The 21,845-nt window shown below is 45.3% G+C and overlaps 1 protein-coding gene across 6 annotated transcripts; it reads right to left on the bottom strand.

The window, feature by feature from the left end:
• Positions 1–2,209: 2,209 nt before the first annotated feature.
• Positions 2,210–21,801, bottom strand: LOC119860704 (zinc finger and SCAN domain-containing protein 22-like). Of its 6 annotated transcripts, none has more exons than XM_043491510.1 (6): positions 21,565–21,766; positions 9,121–14,694; positions 8,670–8,745; positions 5,238–5,476; positions 3,965–4,128; positions 2,210–3,852 (listed from the first exon to the last, which is right to left on the bottom strand). In XM_043491510.1, exon 2 carries the CDS (start codon positions 14,588–14,590, stop codon positions 13,424–13,426), a length of 1,167 nt encoding a protein of 388 aa, XP_043347445.1. In that variant the 5' UTR covers positions 14,591–14,694; positions 21,565–21,766; the 3' UTR covers positions 2,210–3,852; positions 3,965–4,128; positions 5,238–5,476; positions 8,670–8,745; positions 9,121–13,423. The 6 variants fall into 6 exon arrangements, with proteins under 6 accessions (XP_043347445.1, XP_043347443.1, XP_043347444.1 ...); XM_043491508.1 differs by adding an exon at positions 20,095–20,186 and having other exon boundaries at positions 2,210–4,128; positions 21,565–21,761; XM_043491509.1 differs by having other exon boundaries at positions 2,210–4,128; positions 21,565–21,801.
• Positions 21,802–21,845: the final 44 nt, after the last annotated feature.

Raw genomic sequence — 21,845 nt, 5'->3', positions numbered from 1 at the left:
CGTTACCGCCCGAAGTCCCACAGCCCCCGCGGGGCTCCCCGCGCACGGCGGTGCCGCCTGTGCGCGCGCAGAGAGCGGAGGTGCCGGCGGGCTCGGGAGAAGGCGGGGGCCCGACGTGGGGCTGGGCTTTTGGACGCGTTATTTTTTGTTTGTTTGTTTGTTTTTGTTTAGCCTTCCCGGTGCTCGCATCAGCTGCGGGCATCACTTCCCCCACGGGCCCCCTCCGGCTGCCAGCCTCTCGTCTCTTGCCCCAGCCCCCTCTGCGTGACGGCAGCAGCCGCTGGCTGCCTCAGCCAGAGCCGCCTGCCCCTGAGCGCTTCACAGACAAGCCCCCGCCTGGGAAAATAGGCTTGGCTCAACGTTCTTCTTGGTTTTACACCAACTGGTACCTTGATTCCAAACTTCCTTTCCCTGCTCTACCACCCCTCTCCAGCCGCTATCCTAGGTCACGCCACGCACTCCCCCCCCCCCCCAAATGTACAGGCAGGGATAGTATTTGCCCACAACGTTACTTCAAATTTCGGTTGTGTAGCCACCCCCTCTTTAACCCCTGGGAAGCAGAGGAAAGGTCACTAGCCCCTGCATCCCTCTTTAAAAGGGGCACTTTAGCATATACTTAAGTCCCAGGAATGCATCCGCTGAAGCGAGCTGTAGCTCACCAAAGCTTATGCTCAAATAAATTTGTTCGTCTCTAAGGTGTCACAAGTCCTCCTTTTCTTTTTAAGTCCCAGTGAAGCCCATGGGACTCCCGCCCATGCTTCAAGTCAAGCATGTACTAAGCTGCTTTCTTGAATCTAGACCTCAATGAACTGATTAAACTGCGCCTTTCTTAATGCATATTCGCGAGGTGGATGTATATACACTGTAATTGCAAGGATGACTATAACTATCCATTAGTAAATTTTACCAGAAATGTCACCATACTACAGAACTAGAACTTTAACCATTTGTCCAAATATTGGGAAGTTGTTATATGTTTTCCTCAAGAATCATGTGTGTCCTTCCACCAGCATGATAAATGAACACAAATGTTGATTTTCCTTTTCATAGCAGAAACAAGTGGCCTTTCCACCATTGGTTTGGATGCCCACCACTCACTGCAAAGAGTTCCTACAACCATGGGTAAAATAGCAGACACCACCTTGGAAGCCACCCGGCTCCCACAATCCCTCATAATACAGCCAGCTACAAGAGCAGTTGGCATATACAATGCTGCAAGCAGAGGAGGCACAGGAGTGGCTTAAAAGGGACATCTCTCAATTACATGCTCTCATTAACATCCCTACCTACTTTTAAGATATCTAATAGACCCTAGATAATGATACTAACTGCTTAGCTGAGTGATTTATGGAACACTGTCAACTTGAAATAATGATTACAGCTAACAATTTTGTACTTACTGTAGTTACAAGTAACTCCCAAGATTTATAGAACTTGAAAAATGATTGTTCACACTTGTTTAGTTTATACAAAGTGTTGTCAAATGCCCAATGTAGAGAGAGTCAGTTTCACTGTTTTTGTGAACAACATTCTCAGAGCTTTGGAAAAAAAAAATGGTTGGTTAGCAGTAACAGCAGAAGCAGAGCTGAAATGAAAAAAAGAGAACAATCAGCAAACAAGTGAAGTAAAAGGATACAGGAGGAGAGTTGTTCCTCTTAGGCCAACCCAAAAGACCATTCTGGGACAGCCCCCTCCCCCTCCAAACACATAGCAAACCAGAAACCACATTTAAAAGGTGTTAAAAAACTTTAAAAGGCATGCTATTTTAAGGGTTCAGTAGCTGAAAATTTGGCAAGGGGGTTAGTCAGTTTAGAAAAGAAAATTAAGTTGCCACCATCCCTTTAAAAGTGCCCTAGAATTTCTAATAAAGACAGATACTGCTTAGCATATTGCATCTTCTAGAGTGAGGAACCTTAAATCTAAATATTAATAGTGTAAAAATCAGGAGTATTCTCCTTATTTTTATTAGGATTTTCTGATTTTAAATTTTCTGATACTTCTTACTGTAATGCAGTGGCTAGGAAGGGGAAAGGCTCTCCACCTAGCCACAAGTGGCACAGATCCATACAGGCAACGCACCATATTCATATGCACTATCACAGTGAGCCATACAACACTCCCTCCATTTATCAATATAAATATATAGGATATGGGTTATGTAAGCACATCAAAGATCAATAAATCCACAGGCAAGTGCATGCACAAAGGATGCAACTGAATTAATTATCCGGTTTAATAAAGTCCTGGATTTTTACAAACCACACAATTCTTCTCTTCAAAATAAAGATACTTCATTAGAAAACATGACAAAATAAACAGAGAGAAGGTATGGATGGGCCAGCTCTGATTAAATGGACAGTCCTAGCAAAGGCAAAAAAAATGACGTATCTCCAGATCAAGTGCTGGAAAGCAGTCACAATCAGTTCAGAGTCCGGGACTGCAGAAGGGCTCCATTTAACCCATCAGTCCTGGAAAAAAAGCTCAACTCGATGCACCCACAGAAAAGTCCAGCTAGTTATGACAATGCCCTATACCTTCCAGGAACTTCACTTCCACATATACATATACATATACCTCCTTTGACTTCACTGACCTCATTATTTAATGGAAATGGAGCTTTTTCCTCTTGTAACTCCAGAGGATAGGTGCAGGGCCAGTCAACACTTGTGGACATCGTGGAGTTCCTCATGAGGCAATGTTTTCTTATTAGAGTCATGCTGGCCATCGTTGGAGAAGGGGGCTGTGGACTGACATGTGTGTGTAGGTTGGGGTAGTTTCTCTAGCAGTCTTGAGCAGGTCTTGTTCAGGTAACAGGAAACTACAGTGACAACAACCATGGAGCACTAAATACTACAATTTGTCCATTTTATGTGTGTGCTCATGCTTCCTTAGAGTGGCAGACACTGTGAAGCGACGACCACAGTAAGCACAAGAATAGGGTTTTTCTCCAGTATGGGTCCGCTGATGGCACTGTAGTGTCACCAGCTGTGTAAAAGTCCTTCCACATTCCTCACAGTAGAAAGGGCGCTCTCCAGAGTGAATCTGCTGGTGCCTTTTCAACTTGAGCCGCTCAACAAAGGACTTCCACCGACAGGACAAACCACATAAATGTCAAGAATGTGGGATCACCTTGTGTCTGGACAGCAGATTGGGTTTACAGAAACCTTTGCCACATGTCAAATGGGCAGATGTAAGGTTTAGACTCTTCTCCCATGGGCTTTTTATTTTCTGAACACTGCTGGTCAGCGTCCCCACTGCCATGCTTGTTTTGGTGCAATGTTGACCCTCGGTTCCTAACCATACCATTTCCCAAAACTACCTTGGAGCGCTCAATCTTGTGCACATTGCGTAGGTGCCTCCAGACATCAGCTGTGCGGATGAAACCCTTGTCACACTCAGAACACTTGTGTGGTCTGTCACTAGAATGAATGAGCTTGTGCATACGCAAGTTCTTCAATGTTGCGAACTCTTTGCCACAGATGGGGCATACGTATGAATTCTCTGTCAGGAGGACCTGGTTGTGTTCTTGTAATTCACCCAGATCCTGGAAAGAGACACCACGCTTCTTGCACCTATAAGGCAAAGTTTCTCCAGAGATGGGCTCCAGGTCCTCCTCATCAAAAGGATCAACAAGAATGATTTTTTCATCCTCCTCACTTAACCCTCCCAGATACCTCAGAGGAGTAGAACGCCAGATCCTCATCTTCACATTGCAGGTCAAAGTTGGTGTTGGAGGTGACAAAGACTCCAGCTGTAATCTCACCTTGCTTCAGGTAGTAGGTCACATAGGTTTCCTCGTCTTCACACTGCAATTCTACAGGGAGTTCTTGCCTACCTGAAGGTCCAGCAGGGCTACAACCAGGACTGCATGGTTGAGAATAGTCTAAGTCTAACTCCAGCTGGAGGCTAGATTTGCGACCCACCCGCTCAGAGGAATGACTGGAGTCATCTGAATGCTCCTCACCTGTGTCATAAGTGTCGTTATCGGACTCCCAGACCACCTTCACCTCCATCCTGTGGTGTCGTACATGGGGCTTATATATGGCTTATTGTGGATGCAAGTATACCATGTTCTTATAGTCCTTCATGATTGGCTCATCTCATTCTCAACTCCAATCTCAGCCCTCCCTAAAAAAAAAAAAAAAAAAAACAGGAGATGATTTCATTAGCCACTTTGCCAACATTCACATTCAGTAAAGCTAACGATCACAACAGAGATCTTTTTCTGGTGAACAGACTACCACTGAGACTTTGTACATTAGTTTCACTGTAGGGGACACCGGGTAGTTTATTATGATTATCTAATGGAACATTTCTATATCTCCATAAAGTTAAATCCTCTATTTTAATTGGATCTTTTTGGCAAATTTGAATAATTAATGTAACAACCTCTGGCTTATCTAGTCTTAAGTTTTTTTTTTTTAAGAATATCTACAATTTTTTTTTTTTAGAACTTGATAACATGGATCCATTCACTTCAAATATTTGGTGATCTGAGATGTGGTTTTGAGTTTTCCCTTGTTCTGCAATATGATTTAGAAACTATTCCCACACTTCTTTGAACTCTTCTACATCTATTTTACTCTTCTCCACAATATATGTTGTCATAAGATGCGGCTTGATAGATCTCAGATCTATTCCTCCTGACAAACTTTGTTCCTGACAATCTTTACCCCACAAAAAACTAAATGAAATCCATCTGACCTTTTCATAATAAATGTTCCATAGTGACAAGCAGCCTGCCAGGATAATATAACAGAAGCTGCAAGAACATTTTTATTTTTGTTGTTGTTGTTCTTGGGCAATTCCAAAACATGTCTATACTCTAATTTTCTTTCAGCTTTTCTAGAACACATCATCATTTCTCACTCCTAGCCAATGCAAGTCATACTAGGATCTAGTATAATTTATTAAATATTTTAAATTGTATTCATTCAATATTTAAATCCCTACCAGCCACTTTGATTCTTTTACATTATTTGGCCTATTTCTTTTCTAGCCATCTGAAGTGTCCACATCAAACAGCCCTAGCCCATGTTGAGCGAACAATGAACATCTTTCTTCCTTTAAACATGGGCTGTATTAAGATATTCAAACTCATTCAAGTGAAGGTCTTAGACTTAACTCCCACCACACTTGGTTTTGTCAGACATTTCATATTAAGTGATCTCTTTGCATTGCTAGAGATATTTAATTTTGCATGAGTGAACACCAGACACTGTCTTTCTGACAATGACCACATAATCATGCAGCAAACACCAGCAACATCAGGCACACCAAATAGCCAACTATATAGCAGTAAGCAGCCATGTGTGGGGTGAGGGCTGAGAGAAACTGCAGAAGCTCATATTGTTCACTCTCAAATCACCAAGAACAAGAAAGCATTGTGATTTCTTTAGCCACCTCCAGCCTGCCATCATAACTTGCGTTATTGTGAAGCTCTCCAGGATCTTCCACACTCTTGGGTAACCTCCAGCTGATGCCACAGAGAAAACATTTTGGAGAAATAAGTAAGGCAAGGAAAGGATTCTGAACTATCCCCAGAGTCAGGTACAATTACAGTAGACGGCCAAGCTGCAAATAGCAAGAAAAATTTTTTCAAAGAAAGCTAGCAGAGCGAGGAGGGGACAGTCATAAGGAACAAATCCAGTTCTTAGGTTGAGGAGTTTCTACAATTCTCATCTTTTTGATCAAAAATTTAGGGTTATTTTATCAATATTTTCCTTTCAAGACAATATTGTTTGACGGTGCAGTGTCAGACAACTTTGATCACCCTTTCCACAACAGCAGTAAAAAGTACTAACACTGGCACCATTTTTCAAGAATCAAGTAGTGTGACAGAATTTAGATTAATTCCTGCTATCTTTTTAATGTTGACGGGCTGATAACAGCATCTTGAGAAATAATCCGTACTGCACTGGTTAATTGGGATTTTATTTCCAAAGGGCTAAACTAAGTCCTAAATCTCAGAGAGTGAGCCAAGATTAATCCAGTAACCAAGATAAATTTTTCACCGTTGCCAAGCTATAAAAGAAAGTTCGCAACTAAACCTATGTGCATCATAAACACAGCTGAGAATCCTTTAGCACTGGCCCAAATGGAATAGCTTAATACTCTCTGAAGAAACTCCCTTTACAAATAATTTTCACTGGCAGTGGGTACGGCCTGTCTGAACTGGTCAAAATCAATCTCCCTGATCCATATAAGCTTCTTGTAAGGAATGCACTCACTTTATGCCACACCAAAGTGTGGTTTTGAAGGACATTTTCCAGACCTCCCCCGGCAAATTCCAGCACCTATCCCACTCCCTCTGCAGTTTCTTTTATTTTCCTAACATTTCCCTCCCACCGCATTAACACTTTTAGTCACCCAGATTTAAGACTGAGCTCCACTCAAATTGCCAGTCTAGCCCAGCAAGTGCATCTACACTATTATCCCAGCTGCCCTTGGCCTGTGAAACTAGCTCTTTTCACATTCCTCTTTTCCTTTGCTCTCCTCTCGTTTTCTCCTTCCTTTATTCCCCAACTCTCTCTCCAGTTCCTCTTGATTAACTTTGTTCAGGTTCCATTCAAAATCATTTTGGTTTCTCTGGCTTCACGTGATTGTGATCTTACACACAAATATCAAGCCCAGGCCAGTCTCATTAATTTCACTTGGTGTTTTTCATATCTCAAGATAACTTAGTAATGTATTTAAGTTGAATGCCTTAACTTACACAAGTCTTAAGAAAGATTTGTTTTATTCACTAAACAAACTGACCTTTGTTACTATCTTTCTAATGAAATATTAAATCTCTTCAACTCTTCATTAGTCATAGCCTGGGAAACAAGGGAGTAATTTAAGCGGGGCCAGGATTTCACCCAAGGTCTTTATCCAGAATGATCACAAAAATAATGAACCAAAACACATGCACTCTCTCTCAGTATACAGAATATATATTTATTCCAGCAGAGAAAAAAAGAAAAAAAGTTATGCCCTAATAATTCTACCTGTACAGTACTGCAACAAATCCCTCTAACTACAATATGAGCTCAAATATGCACTCCAGATGCACATAGAGGGGGGCAGTCTTGGTTGACACTATACTTTCCAACAGATAACTACAAAATCAACAGCCTCCCAATTCGCTGACCTTTCCCATAATACCCATCATCTACTCATTCTCTTGCACATAATATGAATTTTGCCCCTGGGTTGCCCTATCACCTTCCTTTTCTGTTCCATCTTTGTCCCCCTATTTCAGGTGATTCCCCAGCTCCACCATTACACATCATTATTTGTATGCATTTGGTGTTAAATTGGCCCTGCACTTGAACCCCAACGTGTGCCTACTAACCTCCAGCCATCACCCACCGATCAATTGCACAAAAACAAAATGGGATACGGCTTCCTAGGAGGAATTACTGCCAAAAAAAACAAACAAACAAAAAAACCCACACCCCACCACGATCTGGTGATTATAGTGGATCACAAATTAAATACGAATTAACAAAAATATTGTTGCAAAAAAGACAAAAATCATTCTGGGAAGTATTAGCAAGAGTGTTGTAAGCAAGACATGAAAAGTAATTCTTCTGCTCTGCTCAGCACTGATAAGGCCTCAGCACGAGCATTGTGTCCAGTTCTGAGCACCACACTTCAGGAAAGATGTGGACAAACTGGAGAAAGTCCAGAAAACAGCAATAAAAATGATTAAAGGGCTAGAAAACATGACCTCCAAGAAAAGATTTAAAAAACTGGGTTTGTTTAATCTGGAGAAGAGAAGACTGAGGGGGGGAAATATAACAGCCTCGAAGAATGTAAAAGGTTATTAAAAAAAAAAAAAAGAAAGAGTGATAAACTGTTCTCCTTATCCGCTCACGACAGGACAAGGAATGGGATTAAAGTGCAGCAAGGGAGACTGAGTTTAGACATTAAGAAAAATGTCTTGCTAGGGTAGTTAAGCACTGGAACAAATTACCTAGGGATGTTCTGGAATCTCTGTCACTGGAAGTTTTTAAGAACAAGTTGGACAAACACATGTAAGTGAAGGTCCAGATAATACTTAGTCCTGCCTCAGCACAAGGACTGGACTAGATGACATAGTGGGATCCCTTCCAGTCCTACATTTCTATGATTATATTTCATTCTTTTTATTGCCTACCCATTTTCTCATTCTACCATGTATGTTATCATCCCATCTTCTGTCATCATACCCACATACATCACAGGATAAAACCTGAAGCAGTAAATTGTTTCAGGATGTGCACTGCACAAACTATCCTAACTCAGTAATGTGTATCACTTACTCCCCTTGAAAGAATCTGATGCCATGTCCCAGCAGTGAATTGCTTTAAATACTAATACTAGACACATCATACTGGATGCACTACAAGCATATATTACAGAGTAAACTAATCCCAACCATAATCTCAGTAGTAGGGATCACCCCGCTACACCACGAGTAGTAGTTCCAACATCGGACACTACAAGTATATGGAAGCGGAACACGGGAGGGGAAAAAAAGCCAATAGGAGGGGGAAGAGACCAGAGAAGACTGTGACGGGAGATGCTGAAGGAAGGTGGAGAAAAGACAGCAGGAGAAGGAGGAGAAATCCAGGGAGAAAGATGCCATGCCAAGACACAGAGAAGAAAGTTCCCACCGAGCCAGGCCCGCCCACCAGACACACCTGCCTCCACCACAGCTCCCTGCAGTCCCGTTAGCAGGCAGCGGCTCCAGGGACGGGGCGGGCTACATCCCCCGACCTAAGACACACACACCGACCGGGAAGGAGCCTTGCGGGGCCGGTCCCCCCGCTCCCTGCAGCACCGTGACCCGCACAGCCCCGCCCGGCCCAACACGCTCCCTCTGGCGGCTGGTCCCCCGCGGAGCGCTGCCCCCCGGCTGCTCCCGGCCCCGGCGGAACGATCCCCGGCCATTCGCTGCCCCGCCCCGCGGCTCGGCCCGCAGCGATCCTCGCACCGACCCGGCCGCCTCCCGGGCGTGTCCTCGCGCTCACCCGGCCGGCTGCGGCCCCGCGCCTCAGCCCGGGGCTGCCGCGGGGCCCGGCCCAGGCGGGAGCGCGGGGCGGGGGGGGAGCCCCCCATGGCGCGGCGAGACCGCCATCCACACAAACTCACCCTCCGCCCTAGCGCGCAAGCGCGTAACTGCAGCAGCGCATGCGCATTGTCCGTACCGAAGCCGGTTGCCCGACTGCTGACGCCCAGGCTTCAGGCAGCTCTGGGGGCTGGGCGTGGGGATAGCGCCCCCGGCCGGGCGGGCGGAGAGGCAGGCGGTTAACAGAGCGGGAGGGAGCCCCGAGGCAGGGGGAGGTATGCACAGAGGGGGTGCCCCTGTCGCTGCTGGATAGACAGATCTGGCGTCCGGTGTTTTCACTTGTTCATTAGCTTTAGCCCTCCCAGTGCTCGCATCAGCCGTGGGCATCGCTTCCAACCTGCGGCCCTCGCCCTCTGCCAGCCTCTCGTCTCTTTCCACGTCGCTGTCTTCTCGACTGCATCCGCTGCCTGGCTGAACTCAGGGCCGCCAAAGAAAAATAAACCGAAGGGCCGCCGAGGAAGGAGTGCCAGTGCCACCCCCAGAACAGCCGAAGTGCCACCCCTTCTGACTTGCCGTCCCGGCACCAGCTTTACTTGGCTGCTGCCTAGAGCCGGCCCTGGGCTAAACAAGAGCTTCCTGCGAGTTAGTGCTTCACAGACAAGCCCCCCGGCCTGGGAAAATATTGTTCTAGATCCTTGATCAGTGTTCTTCTTAGTTTTACACCAACGGGCACCATGACGCCAAACTTTCTTTTCCTGCTCTCCCAATCACAAGCTGCTGTCCTAGGTCACAGCCACACACTATCTACCTCCTCCCCCCCACCCTCAGATTGAAAAAAATGTAGTCAGGGATAGTGTTTGCCCAGTATGAATGTTACTTCAAAATTTGGCTGTGTAGTCTCCCTCTCCTTAACCTCTGGGGAGCAGAGGAAAGGTCACTGGCCCGTTTTATCCCTCTTCCCTTTGGTGATGCCTGCCCTCTCTAGCTAAGATCCCACTGAAGTCAATAAGACTCTCACTCATGCATAGTCAAGCATGTACTACTTTCTTGAATCAAGGCCTCAATACACTGAGGAAACTATATTCTATGCCTTTCTTAATGCATGTTAATGAGAGGTTGGTACGTATAAACACTAATTCCTAGACAGACCTTTGGTCTGACCCAGTATAGCCATTCCCAATTGTGACGATTACTATAACAGACGGCTATAACAGGACAGGTTTCTGTCCATTTGTAAATTTCACCACAAAGGTTGCCACACTACAGAGCTAGAACTTTCACCATTTTGTCCAAATGGAAATTAATATTGGGGAGTACCATAGTTACAGGTTTCCCTGAAGAATCATGTGTGTCCTTCCATCAGCATGATAAATACACAGATGGTGATTTCTCTTCTCATAACAGAAACAGGTGGCCTTTCCATCACTGGTGGATGACCATTTGTAGGGAAACCTACCAAAACCTCACAGTTCTTCTTTATCCAGATTTAATAATTCCACTTCAACCAAAGCCATGGTGTTTCTGCCCCTTTCCACTTTATGAAAACTGATCTTTTTGAAGAGCTTATATATTTTCATCCATGGCACATTAATACAGTTGCTATCCATTTAGATCAAGAGCAGAAGTTCTGAGCTTTCACGTAAAGATGAATTTCTTGCTTCAACCTCAGCGCTTCTCTCCCTCCCCTCAGCATGCTGCACAATATTTATTGACAAAATAAGTGAGTGCTTGGACTGTTTTAGCTATCGAGTCAAAACAGTTCAGGTTGTACGATTTTGGTTAGGAAAAGTCACATTCGGATGTCTGTATTCAACTCTAGTGCCTACTTTCTCATCAGAAGATTACTCTAGTAAGTGGAAGAAATAGGTCACAAACTGATTTTCCACACCCTTATTTCCCCCAAGCAGTCTAGATACTGTGAACAAAGTTGATGCAAACATTTTCCTTCTGTCAGCCTTGTGCTAAAGACAGGATCAGAAATCAATTCAAGGATTTAGGTCTGACTGCATAGTCTCCTCCTTGCAGGGCCATTAACTGTTGCAGGGGAATATTTTCTGATGGCCGTAAACATTTGTATTTCCATTCTGTAAAAATGCAAACAGAATGCTGAGAACTCCCCATGGCAACCAGGCTTTCAAAAAGTTAGGAGGCATTATTTCATGTGACACCTCTGCAAAGCTAAGGGAACCAAGTGGATATACACAGATGCCTCAATGTAGCAACACAGACACATAACTTGTATATAAAGAATGGTCTTAAATTTAAAAAAATACCATCCCTGGATACTGCAGCTAGGTCTAAGATTCATGTTTCAACCTAGCCTAAGGGGCAGAGCAAGTATTGCAAAGGATGGTAGGTATATCAGCTGGAGCAAGAGGACAGTAGAAAATAATTTTTCATGTCTGGCTCCATCTACATCCACAACCATTCATGGCAAGTAGAACAAAGCCACTAGGCGTGAGCTTGAGTCAATTCTAAAACAATGCATTTAAGGAATATGAGAATACCAGTGCGTGTAATATAAGCTTATAAGGAAGTTTAGAGCTAAAGTGTTCATCTTAAGTAAGTGTTTTGTAACCAGATGTGCAACAGACTAAATGAAGGAGGGTTTGTGAACAAAAGAGTAGTGAGGGTGTTTTCACTTCATCATTCAGATCAATCCCACTCTAGAAGAGCTCCTACAACCATGGGTAATGCAGCAGGAAACTTCTTGAAGGCCACCTGCCTTATCACCATGCTCCCACAATTCCCATTATACAGACAGCTACAGGAGCAGTTGGCATGCTTCCAAATTTGGAAGCTCCCTCACTCAAGTCCCTACCTACTATTATGTTATATAAAAAGGCCTTACATAATGGTATCAGTGGTTAGCTGAGTGATTGAGGAGACACTATCAACTTGAAATTACAAAACTGTTGTATGTAATCGTTCTTACTATAGTTACAAGAAACCCCGAAAATTACTACGACTGAAAAGAGATGGTTCACTTTTTTTTTGTTTATTTATCTGTGCATTTGACAACATTTAGTGAACCTGACCGTATGCAGTTTTTGTGAACAACATTCTCAGACCTTTGAAAAAACCGGGTATTTAGCAGTAACAGCAGAAGCAGAGCCAAAATGAAAAGTGAACAGTCAGCAAATAGGTGTACACATATAACAATGAAAGAGCATGCAGAAGGAGAGGTGTTCCTCTTAGGCCAACCCAAAAGACCCTTCTCAAAAAACAAGGTGGGGGAAAAAGCCAGAAGTCATCACATTTTTAAAAAAGAATGTTTTAAAAATTCAAAGGCATGCTATTTTAAGGGTTCAGTAGCGCAAAATTGAGGATTTTTAATTAGCCTGTTCAAAAAAGAAAATTAAATTGCCTTAAAAATGCCCCAGAATTTGTGATAAGGACAGATGCTATTTACCATATTGGATCTTCTAGAGTCAGAGCTAGAATCAGGAACCTTTAATCCAAGTACTAAACAGTGTAAAAAACAACACTATTTTCCTTATTTTTTTTTTAAATTAGCATTTTTGTGATTTTAAATTCTAAAACATTTGTTACTGTAACACAATAGCTGGGCAAGGTAAAACCTCTCCACCTAGACACAAATGGCACAGATCCACAGAGATAACCCACTGTTCCCATATGTTTTCATCACAGCGAGCCATCCAACCCTCTCTCCATGCACCAATATACATACAGGTGACATGGGTTACGTAAGCACATTATGAAGGATCAGTATATACATAAGCAAGTGTGTGCGCAATTGTTAATTAAGTTTCCAGTTTATTAAAGTCCTGGATATTATTATTTTGCAACTGACATGATCCTTCTCTTTCAAATAAAGGTACTTCACTAAAAACCATGAAAGAATGCACAGAGGTGCGGATGGGCTACAGCTGACTAAGAACTGTGCAGTCCTGGTAATGGCCTGCAATGACAGATCTCCAAATCCACTGCTGGAGAGCAGTCACTTTCTAGACAGCAGTACCCATCAGTTCAGGGTCAGGACTGCACCAAAGCTCTATTTAACACATCAATCTTTGGGAAAAACTCAATCTGACACACCCCAAAAGAAATCCAGCTACTTATGACAATGTCCAGCACCTCCAAGGGGCTTCACTCTCCACATTTGTCCTACAGCTTCTCTAACCTCATTCTTCAGTGGCACAGCAGCTTTTTCCTCTTCACTTATGTCTTTATTTGTTGAGATCATGGAGTTCCTCCTGAGGCTCTGCTTCCTTATTAGAGTCATATTGGCAATATTTGGGGAAGGTAGCTGTGGAATGACCTATGTGCATAGAGTATAGAGATTTCTTAAGAAGCATGGAGAGGTTTCACTCAGGTAAGAAGGGAAACAAAACCACCACTACAGCAGGTGAGGTACTATTGACTCTAAGACGTCTTCACTTGGTGAGTGCGCTCATGTCTCCTCAAGGAGCCTGACTCCGTGAAGTCTTGAGCACAGTAAGAACAAGAGTAGGGTTTTTCTCCAGTATGGATTCGCTGATGACGCTGTAGTGATGCCAGCCGCGTGAAGGTTCCACCACACTCCTCACAGTAGAAAGGGCGCTCTCCAGAGTGAGTTTGTTGATGCCTTTTCAACCTGAGCAGCTGGATAAAGGACTTTCCACATTCTTGACATTGATATGGTTTGTCCTGTCGGTGGATCACCTTGTGTTTCGACAGCAAATTAGGTTTATGGAAACCTTTGCCACATGTCGGACAAACGTAAGGTTTAGGCTGTTCTCCTCCAGGCTTTTGGTCATCTGAACACTGCTGATAGGTATCTCCGCCACCATTTTGGTTCTGGTGCACTGAAGACCATGGGTTCCTAACCATACCATTTCCCAAAATTTTTGAACGTTCAATCTTGTGGACATTGCGTAGGTGCCTCCAGACATCAGCTGTGCGGATGAACCCCTTGTCACACTCCGGACACTTGTGTGGTCTGTCACTAGAATGAATGAGCTTGTGCATTCGCAAGTTCGCAGCACGGAAGAACTCTTTGCCACAGATGGGGCATCGGTATGAATGCTCTGTCAGGTGGATCTGTTTGTGTTCCTGTAACTCACCCAAATCCTGGAAAGAAACACCACACTTCTTGCACCTATAAGGTAAAGATTCTCCAGAGATAGGCTCCAGGTCCTCCTCACCAAAGGCATCAATAAGAATGATGTTTTCATCATCCTCACTTAGACCTCCCTGAGGTTCCTCAGAGTGCTCAGAGGAGTAAAGCTCCAGATCCTCATCTTCACATTGCAAGTCAAAATTGGTACTGGAGGTGACAAATACTGCAGCGGTGGTTGAATCACGCTTCTGGTAGTAGTTTTCGTGGGTTTCTTCCTCTTCACACTGCAATTCTACAGGGAGTTCCTGTCTAACTGAAGGTCCAGCAAGGCTGCAAGCAGGACTAGATGGTGGTGAGTAATCTTCCTCTACCTCCAGCTGGAGGCTGGCTTTGCGACCCATCCGTTCAGAGATATGGCTGGAGTCATCTGAATGCTCCTCACCGGTGTCACAAGTGTCATTATCAGACTCCCAGTCAACTTCCACATCCATCCTGTGGTGTCATAGAAGGTGCTTACTGATGAGTAATCATGGAGACATGTAGATATGTTCTCTCATGATCAGACCTTTTCATCTTCCGCTCCAAATGCGGCCTCCTGGGGAAGGAGAGAGAGGGGGAAGGGGGAGCGGGGCAAAGAGAGGAAAAAAAAATATTTCATTACCTGACTTGCTGAAGTTGATGTCAGGAAAAGTGAACAAAGGATACTGAGACATTTGCCTGTCTAAAAAGAAAAGGAGTACTTGTGGCACCTTAGAGACTAAAATTTATTTGAGCATAAGCTTTCATGAGCTACAGCTCACTTCATCGGATGCATTCAGAGGATACCCTGCTATTTTACTACACTGGCATATGGAAAATTCTTTTAATTGAAATATTTAAGTAGCCACATGTAAGGCAACAATTTCTCCTTTGTTTTATGATAAAATCTCATTCTCTCTTATACCTGGATGACCCATATGCAACTACCTCAAATACTTGGTGATGTGATATTTTGCACCTTCTAATTTTTTTTTCTTTTCTAACAGTTATTTAGAAGTTAGTCCCACCTCTCTTTGAGCACTTCCGTTTCCATTCTCCATACCCGTATTACATTTTCATAAAACATGCTAGATCTGAACTCTGCAGGCCCAGATATATTGCTACACGATCTCCCCACTTTTCTGACAATTAAGCTAAGTAAAGCACTTTTCTAGCTGTAGTGCATACATGGTCCTCATTAATATTACATCAGTGTCTGAGCACAGTGTCTAACTCTAACATTCATCCTCACCATACCCTGTGAGGGAGGGAAGTGCCATCACCACCATTGTACAGATTGACAACTGAGGCACAGAGAGGCTAAGTGACTTGCCCAAGTTCACAAAAGAAGTCTGTGATGGATCAGGGACTTGAACCCAGACTGCCAAAATCCGAAACTAGGTACTGAACCAGTTGACCATCATCATTATCCACAGTCTGTGTGTGACGTGTGTGTCAGGGTACACAGTAGGAGCAGCAGGTACATTTTCTTTTATTATTATTTTATTCTCTGTAAGATTTGAACACTTTTTTTTTAAATCTCAGGCAAATCCAAAACCATGTCCAAGTTTTCCATTTTCTTTGAAAGTTCCCCCACAAGATATCATCTCTCATTGCTAGCTGGTGCAAGTCAGACTGGGGGTAGTACTGTATAATTTATGAAATATTTTAAACTACATTCAATCGAGAGCTGCAATCCCTATTGACCATGAACCTTCTTCTGCCCACCTGGCCTATTTCTTTTCAGAATATTTTAAAATTTTCATATCAGAGAGCCCCAGCATCTAAGCAATTAACAAATGGGTCCCTTTCATCAGGAGCCAGCTTGAGATATTCAACCTCACAAGGCCAGAGCCATAACAAGGGATTTTAGTGCTCAGAGCAAGCAAGCTTATTTGCACCCCCTAAAGGCAACATGTACGGGGGGTCACATGCCCCCCCAGATTTCTGCCTCCCATTTAGCACAGAGATTTTCAAACTGTGGAGCATGCCTCCCAGGATGCCCATCCCACATTTTGAAAACCATTGCCTCTTGCCAGGAGCCGGTGAATTGGAAGCTGGTGGAAGCTGCTGGCCCGCTCAGGCCCCTGGCTCTCTGCGCTGTGGGGGTCAGGGTGCCAGCTGACTGCCCGCTGACTGCCCTCCCTCCCTTGTTTCCCAAGCTGGGCCACCTCTGCACAGCTGGGCACTCCCCAGGCAGGCGGGGCAGCAGTCCAACCTGTGCATCATTCACGCTCGTTTCTCCCCCAAAGGAGCCTGGCGCTGGCCGGTGATGCCCCTGGAGCTGGCCGCCATGAGATGTTCCTGGAGGCAGTCACTGTCCGCTGCCCTGGCACTCCTGGGTCTGTTGCTGCTGAGCAAGTGCCTGGCTGAGCATCTCATGACAGCTGGCTCCGCAAGCAGGGATTGGCTCCAGGGGCCATTGCTGGCTGGCGCCGGGCTCCTTCAGGGAGAGGAGTGTGTCAGGGGTTTACTTGGAGCTGTGCCACCCATCCTGCCTGGGGAGCACCTAGCTGTGGAGAGGTGGCCTGGCTCAGGGAGTAGGGCAGAGAGGGCTACCAGGCAGCCAGCCAGCCCGCACCTCGGCTCCCACAGCAGAGAGCCAATGGTCTGATAGGCTTCCACCAGCTTCCCATCCACTGGCTCCTGGCAGGAGGTGACGGTTTTCAAACTCTGCTAAATGGAAGGCAGAAATCTGGGGGGGAGGGGCGGGCAACTGACCCCAGCCTGGTTACTGTCCTGAATTAGGCTACAGCAGCATTTCTCAAACATGGCCACCAGGAGATTTTTGTGTGGCCATGACAGCCTCCAAAGTATGGGCAGAGATTTGGGGGCGGGGGGGGGGTGTGTGTGCAAAGCAGCAGCCCCTCCCTGCAGCACTCAGATGTTGCTCCTGGCATTATCAGGGCAGCAATGCACAGTCTTGGTGTTTGTGCCGGCGCCACCTCTTCGGAGGCTCCAGGATGCACATCTGGAGACATGTGGTGCTGGCGTGCATGGCGTCAGCTCTTCTCAGTGGAGGTGGCTACAGCGTTTGGTCACCAGGGCTCTCCCCTGTTCCTGCCTGGGGCACAGGGAGCCTGGGACTGCACAGGTAACTGGTGAATTCCTGACCCACCTTCCCCGGGAGCTCCTGCTGAATGGCCGTGGGAGGCAGGGACAGAGAAACAGGGCAGGGCTTCCCCTTCCTGAGTCCACACTCACTGTTTACAGTTGCTGTAGCTACCCCAGCAGCTCAGTGGCTTGGCAGTTCCCCAGCAGGATGAGGGCTCCCTCTCCATGAAAGGCTCTGAGCACGAAAATAGGAGCAAAGTCCAGGTGCACTGAATGGGGAGCTCTACTTCCTACCACCCTCCTACTACATAAATAAATGACAATGATTTGGACGTGTATATGTGCATATTTATTCATTTTTCCTAAAGTTAATTAAGTACTTTAGGAAAAATTGTCAGTGATCACCAGCAAGAGTTGGCGGCTGCACTCTGAGGCCACCAAAATTTTTACTGAGAACCCCGGGGCTAAAGATCTAATCTTTAATTCCCAGGACCAGAACTCCCAGAGGAAGACAAGCTTCTTTCAGCAAACAGGAGAAGAAGATTCATGTTAAGTATGTTACTAGAGACACAAGGTGAGCGAGGTTTCAGAGTAGCAGCTGTATTAGTCTGTATCCGCAAAAAGAACAGGAGTACTTGTGGCACCTTAGAGACTAATAAATTTATTTAAGCATAAGCGTTCGTGAGCTACAGCTCACTTCATCAGATTCATGCAAAAGCTTATGCTCAAATAAATTTGTTAGTCTCTAAGGTGCCACAAGTACTCCTTTTCTTTTTAAGGTGAGCGAGGTAATATCTTTTATTGGACCAACTTCTTTTGGTCAAAGAGACAAGCTTTTGAACTTACAGAGAGCTCTTCTTTAGGTCTGGAAAAAGTGTTCAGAGAGTGACAGCTAAATAGGAGATGGAACAGATTGTTAAGCATAAGGAGTTCACACATGTTTCAAGAGACCATTTAAGGTGAAGTGGGCAGTTAACACCTTTGCACTTATAGGACAAAAGAGGATTAATGGGTTACAAATTTTTGTAATGAGCTATGTATCAAGTATCAGGGGGTAGTTGTGTTAGTCTGTATCCACAAAAACAATAAGGAGTCCGGTGGCACCTTAAAGACTAACAGATTTATTTAAATTCAGTATGTTTATGAAGTCCGTGATTTTTAGTGATTAGCAAAGTTACAAATTTAAGCTCCCAGGCTCATCTTTTGAAGGTGTTGTGCAGAATTCCTTTAAGGAGGAGGACAGAGATCAGATATGGAATGATTGTTTTATGAGAAACGTTCGCCCACAGGCGATGTTTTTTTTTTAAATCAGTTTTCTGTGCGAGTTTGACAGCATAGTGATTCTCATTTCACCCACACAGTTGTTATTGGGACAGTTAGTGCACTAGAGGATTTACACCAGATGTTAAGCCAATTACCTCACCCACCTCATCTCTCTCATATCCTGGGACCGACCCAGACTACACTAACACCGCATGCCACATTGCTAGAGACATTTAATTTTTACGAGTATCACCAGGAAGCTTTGCTACCAAGTATTTCTTTCCTGATACTAATTATAGAATGTAAACTACAAGCTCCAGCCACCGTAGAGAGATCGTAGTCAGCCCCATAGCAAGGAGCAGCTGAGGATGGGGATGGGACAAAAGTTGCCGAAGAAGCTCGTGCTGTTCACTCTCAAAATTACCAGGGGCAAAAAAGCATTGTGATCTCTTTAGCCATCTCCAGCCTGTCATCATAACTTGCATTATTGTGAAACTCTTCCAGGATCTTCCAGACCACTGGTCCCACAGAGAGAAGAGATTTTATAAAAAATGAACAAGTTGAGAAAAGGTTTTATAACTATAACCAAAGACAAAACAAAATCTATGGCTGAGCAATAAATAGCAGGAAGTTGTGCGGGGGAGGGATGAAGAGGAAGAGAATTAGGAAAGAATTGCTGGAACACTTTGACCAGGTGATGATGCGAGTACTCCGATTTCTCAAACGTGTTTTTTTTTCTTAACATGTGCAAGTTTAAATTGTCAGTTACTTCCACAAGCAAATGGTTCCTAACTCGTTTTGCCAATATCCACTCTGACAGCTCAATTTATAAGCTGCGTCCAAGACTGTTAAGTCAAGAGAGGTGGGTCTATTGCTTTGCAGACTTCCTTAACATATAGTAGACAAGGAAAGTGCAATTTCAATAATTTCTGCAGTCCCTGACACTTTTTTTTTTTTTAAATTTATTTAAAGAGAGTGGTGGGGAAGAAGTTTTTCCTCCTGATTTAGTACATATTTAACATGTTTGATTTAAGAAACACAAACATGCACAAATCTAACCTTAAAAACTAAGACAGACTGAGAACCTTGTATACACTGAAGGACTACCAAATATTTTTGATCTATATTTTTTTGTATCATAATCATCATCTACTGATTCCAGAAAAATATCATCTAATTATGTGTATATCAAAACACAAGTGGGATTTCTCTAATTCTTCCCTATGGAATGTCTAGATTCCAGGGAGGAACTTTTAACAGCTTCACTTGCAGTGGACATGGGTTTTCTGCACAATTGGACATAAGTAATTTCCCCAAACCAGACAGGCTTCCTGTAAGGATTGTGCTCTCATTTAAAGCACATCAAAGATCAGTTTGTAGGGAACTCCTCCCCAATGTGTCCCCAAACTTGTCTTGTTGCCTCTGCAGCTTCCCTCCCCTTTTTCAGACACTGCTTCCCCACTATTCCATTTAGAAATTCCAGTGTCCCACTAGAATGAACACTAAGGCCTGGTTTACCCTAGGAATTTACATAGGTATAGCTACATCTTAGGGGTGTGAGAAATCCACACCCCTGAGAAGCATAGCTATACTGACCTAACCCCCAGAATACTTCTTTCGTGGCCCTAGCTACCACAGCTCAGGGAAGTGGATTACCTACTCTGAAAGAAGAATCCTTCCCATTGGGGTAGGTAGTGTTTATACTGAAGTGCTGAAGCAGCGCAGCTGAAGTGTTCTAAGTGTAGACAAGCCCTAAAATAAACCCAAATTGCCAATCTAGCCCAATCTCTATTACAGATTAGGATGAGTTCATCACAGGGACAGATTATCCCACACCTACCTACTGTGGTTTTTTGCCCTTTCTTTGAAGAATCTGGTGCTGGCCACTGTCAGAGACAGGATACCCAACTACACAGACCACAGACCTGACCTAGTATGGCAATCCTCTTGTACCTAACAGACATCCTACATATACCTCAGCTTCACTTTGCTTATGTAACATGCTCTTCCCACACCCCTCTCCTCCTACATTCCCTCTACTTCTCCCTTTATTCCCTGCTGTCTCTCCATTGCCTCTTGCTGAGTTTTGTCCAAGTTCCGCTCCAACTGATTAAGATTTCTCTGAGTCCAAGTACCTATTTCTCCCAGACAGAAAACCAAGTCTATGTTTTAGAAGGCAAAATGAAGCTCCCAAAATACTAGTCACTTGAGAGCTGTCCCAACTCACTTGGGCTTTGCCCAACTACCACTTATTTTCTCCCCCTCCAGACCAGGGTTTACCTCTCAATTTCCCATCCTTCACCTCCCTGTTGTACCAGTTTCCCTGGCCCCTCTTTTCCTTTATCTACAGGGAGTTTCAATGGTGAAACTAACATACATTAATGAATTTATTCCTCAGTGACAGGCAGAGCTCTTCAGGACTCTCGGACATCTTTTTTCCTATTCTAGCAGTGCTTTTGATATACCTGCTGAAAACATTCATCTTTTAGACTGTGTCTGCCTCATTCCTCTCTTCTTTGCTGACATTACCCTTGGCTAGCCTTTCTATGCAATCCTCCCAGCCACCGGCACAGCAATGCCTGTATCCTCACAGGTGCTAGAACGAGGGGTGCTACTGCACCCGTTGGCTTGAAGTGGTTTCCATTATATGGAGCATTTACAGTTTGGTTCAATGGCTCTCAGCCCCCTCACTATACAAATTTGTTCCCGCACTCCAGTGTATACTGTCACTGTGCACCACCTACTCTGCCCATGGTCTACAACCCCTCCCCACACTGCTACAGCCAGGCCCTTCCTGCAGAACAAGGTCCACTCCTGTACCCCCTTTCCCACACTAGCATGGCACACACATCTCCCCCCACCCTTGCTAGCAGGACCAGCCTCCCGCGGGCTGCGCCTTCCCTCCTGGGCCTAGTGGCTCGGCAGGGCCAGGCCGGGGAGGGAATGGGGCACCCTGGCCTGTTCCCCAGCCCGCCGGGGCAGCCTCAGAGCTGCCAGCTGGTGCCCGGTGGGGAGGGGGCAGCAGCCCGGCCGTGGCCGGGGGGGAAGGCACCGGGCCAGGCAGCAGCCCCCCGCCGCGAGCAGGGGAGGGGGGCACCCAGGCTGGGCGGGAGGAACCGCGGCTAGTTACCGGCGCTCCCAGGACTGGAACCGCTCACACGGGGGAGGCCCCCGCTCTGCAGCCGAGCTCCGGCCGGCAGACCCAGCCTGCCTCGTCCCGACAGCCTCCCCCGGGCGCCGCTTACAGCCCGGCCCGGCCGGCGGAGGCCATTGTCTGCCGGACCGCCCGCAGGAAGGAGGAAAACAACCCCCCACCGTGTGACTGACAGAGCCAGAGCCCGCCCCCCGCGCTGCGCCGCCCCGTCTGACTGACAGAGCCGGAGACCGCCCCCGTCTGATTGACAAAGCCAG

Source organism: Dermochelys coriacea, chromosome 8 (genome assembly GCF_009764565.3).
Source record: "Dermochelys coriacea isolate rDerCor1 chromosome 8, rDerCor1.pri.v4, whole genome shotgun sequence".
Classification (NCBI taxonomy): domain Eukaryota; kingdom Metazoa; phylum Chordata; order Testudines; family Dermochelyidae; genus Dermochelys; species Dermochelys coriacea.
The sequence above is the reverse complement of the archived record's forward strand: the minus strand, read 5'-3'. Positions and strand labels throughout refer to the sequence as shown.

Coding starts and splice junctions, on each gene's coding strand:
- LOC119860704 (XM_043491509.1), bottom strand. CDS start 14,590: ATGGATGTGGAAGTTGACTGGGAGTCTGATAATGACACTTGTGACACC.